Source organism: Benincasa hispida, unplaced genomic scaffold (assembly GCF_027475165.1).
Source record: "Benincasa hispida cultivar pf3 unplaced genomic scaffold, pf3_genome.v1.1 HicScf1310, whole genome shotgun sequence".
Lineage (NCBI taxonomy): Eukaryota > Viridiplantae > Streptophyta > Magnoliopsida > Cucurbitales > Cucurbitaceae > Benincasa > Benincasa hispida.
In genome coordinates, this window is record NW_028325644.1 from 14,962 (window position 1) to 17,676 (window position 2,715).

Sequence of the window (2,715 nt, forward strand, 5' to 3'; positions counted from 1 at the left end):
CAACCGTCAGTCAACATGTGAATGCATGTAAATCGAGAGTTAAGAAAATGACAGAAAATTGAAGTTTCTTTACAATCTGACCAGTAACATTCTTTAGCCATTTAGGGATCGATCCATAGTCCGATCGAACGTGTTCTTGACATGAGAGTCTTCAATCTGGGTGGTGGAGATTTCGTTGGGAGCTACCTACAGTCAGATACCGTGGACAATTGGTTGTCACTTCAAATGAGACGTTTCCGATTTTATTCTTCTCAATTTGTTGCCGTTTTGTTACCAAGATTGTTATCTTGAGATATTTAATGAGTATGCCTTTAGTTATGGCTAGGGAGAACTCATTGTAACCCATTATTGATTATAGTGGAGATTTTGACTTCGATCCGTGGTTTTTTTATTTCTCACATTGAGGAGGGTTTTTCATGTTAAAATTGCTTGTGTCCTTACTTGATTATTATTGTTATTGCTAATTGATTAGTATTCTATTAGATTCACACAAGAGTGGGATAATTGATCCGAAGAATATAGTGTTTATCCCAACAGTTTTACCATCATTCCTCTTGATATCTCTTTGATCTAATAGCAATGATTGTCTAACCACTTTTGAAATGGAAGATTTTCAAAACTACGTTTGCTAGAACTATGATTGTTTTCGTCTCCTCCAGCTTTTAGTTGTGACTTACAAATTTTTTTAAAAAATGAGAAGATGTGGGCATGAAGGGAAGAATTTCATGAGATATTTATAATAAGGGGTTTAGAGAGAGAGAGAGAGGAATTTCATGGGTTAGGAGAGAGAAAAGAGGGGAGATAGTTAATGAGAGAAGTAATGGGAGAGAGTAAAATGTTGGAGTGGTGAAGAGAGAGAAACGTGGATCTTAGGGAGTTAATTTAGATAATAGAAAAGTATACAAGGATAAAATTGTCTTTTTGTTAGATACTTCCAACTTCCAATACGAAGGCTATTTACTTAGGACACCCTTATTGGACCATTTGTTGAGCCCAATTATTTGGCCCAAAATCAAAGAGCCCAACTCCCTTCGTCTTCTCATTCTCCATTTCCGCCGTTCCTTCTACCGCCCGTCTTCCACTTCCCCGACTCTGCGTCTCTCTCTCACCAATTCTCTTCATCATTTGGGTTTATGTATAATTCCAATGACAAATCAAAGCTTTGATTGATTGCCATTGAATTTCATCTTAAGCTTTCCCCTGGTTCCTTCCTGCTTGTATTTGGTGGGACAGAATCCCTCCATGGGGGTTTCATCAGAGACCAAGTTCTTGCAGGAACTCATACTCTACGCTGCCAGTGCTGCTTTAAGTTGCTTGGTATTATTCGCAGGTCTTCGCCACCTTGACCCCAATCGCGAGGCCTCAAAGAAGGCTCTGGAGCACAAGAAGGAGATAGCCAAACGCCTTGGCCGCCCCCTCATTCAGACTAATCCTTACGAGGTACCCTTTTCCTCTCTCTCTCTCTCTCTCTCTCTAATGACGAAAAATAGACGAAATGCTCCATGTCTGCTATTTCTACTTTGTTTTAAATGTTTTCTGATCGCTTCTGTTTATCATTCGAGGTTCTTATTTTATTGTTTGCAAATGATGCATGGGCTTTGCGGATGGTGGAGAATGGAGAAGAGTATATTTTAGTGTGTTTTGTGGGTTTGGATGATAATCTCACATCTATTAAATGTCTTCAACTATATTATGTGCATAAGATGTTTGTTTTCTTACATATACTTGTTCATGGTATTGATAAAAAGTGTACGAAAAGGTGCTGAGTAACGTATTAAAACGTGTATTGCTTGAGCTTAACCGCCCATGGATTCTTGATGCTCGAATTTTTCTTCTAGAATTGAACTTCATAACCCACCATTCGTTTTGATTGAATCTGTGGATCATTATCGTTCTACAGGATGTCATTGCCTGTGATGTTATAAATCCTGATCACATTGATGTAGAATTTAACTCAATTGGAGGATTGGAGACGATCAAACAAGCATTATATGAACTTGTGATACTTCCTCTGCGGAGACCTGAGTTATTTTCACATGGGAAGCTTTTGGGTCCCCAGAAAGGCGTATTGCTTTATGGGCCACCTGGTACAGGAAAAACCATGCTTGCAAAAGCCATTGCAAGGGAGTCTGGGGCAGTTTTTATTAATGTTAGGATTTCAAATCTGATGAGCAAGTGGTTTGGTGATGCACAGAAGCTTGGTAAGGTCAAAACTTTTAGATCATTCTTTAACACATTCTTGACACAAGGTTTTCCTAGCTCATTCTGGAAAAAATATTTGTGGTTATGCGAGTAATGATTTAATAAGGTCTTCCGACTCATTGCATCTGGATCATTACTTTTGCATTATTGAATTATTCAAGGTCTATGAACTACAATCTAGCTGATATGGTAAAAAATCCCATGTAAGTGTCTAAGTGATGTGGAGTATAGTCTGGTTGAAATATTGGTGTCAAATAAAATTAGAACCGGGGATCAATTATAATTCTAAAATGGTTCTTTCATCCTTTTCTACATTTCAACTTATTATAGATTTTCTTATTTTATCTTTTGGTTCTTTATTCAATATTGTATTACTCGTTAGGTTGTGATTGTTGCGATAACAATTGTAATCATCTTGCAAAGTTTGAAGATTTGATGGCCTTATATGTCATGGCAAAGAATCATAGGAGCAGCTCAGAGATTGTAGCCTATTGCTGAATATATTAGGAAATT

The 2,715-nt window shown here is 37.5% G+C and overlaps 1 protein-coding gene across 1 annotated transcript; it reads left to right on the forward strand.

The window, feature by feature from the left end:
• Positions 1-1,066: 1,066 nt before the first annotated feature.
• On the forward strand, positions 1,067-2,493 carry LOC150031301 (putative AAA domain-containing protein C24B10.10c). Its single transcript, XM_090309121.1, has 2 exons — positions 1,067-1,440; positions 1,901-2,493. The coding sequence occupies exons 1-2, from the start codon at positions 1,243-1,245 to the stop codon at positions 2,294-2,296; spliced, it is 594 nt and encodes a 197-aa protein (XP_090165247.1). The 5' UTR covers positions 1,067-1,242; the 3' UTR covers positions 2,297-2,493.
• The last annotated feature ends 222 nt before the right edge of the window (positions 2,494-2,715 follow it).

What these genes read in the sequence shown, in the direction of transcription:
- LOC150031301 (XM_090309121.1), top strand. Translation starts at nt 1,243, where the DNA reads ATGGGGGTTTCATCAGAGACCAAGTTCTTGCAGGAACTCATACTCTAC. An exon ending in TTCAGACTAATCCTTACGAG is followed by an intron (nt 1,441 to 1,900) that starts GTACCCTTTTCC and finishes ATCGTTCTACAG; the next exon opens with GATGTCATTGCCTGTGATGT.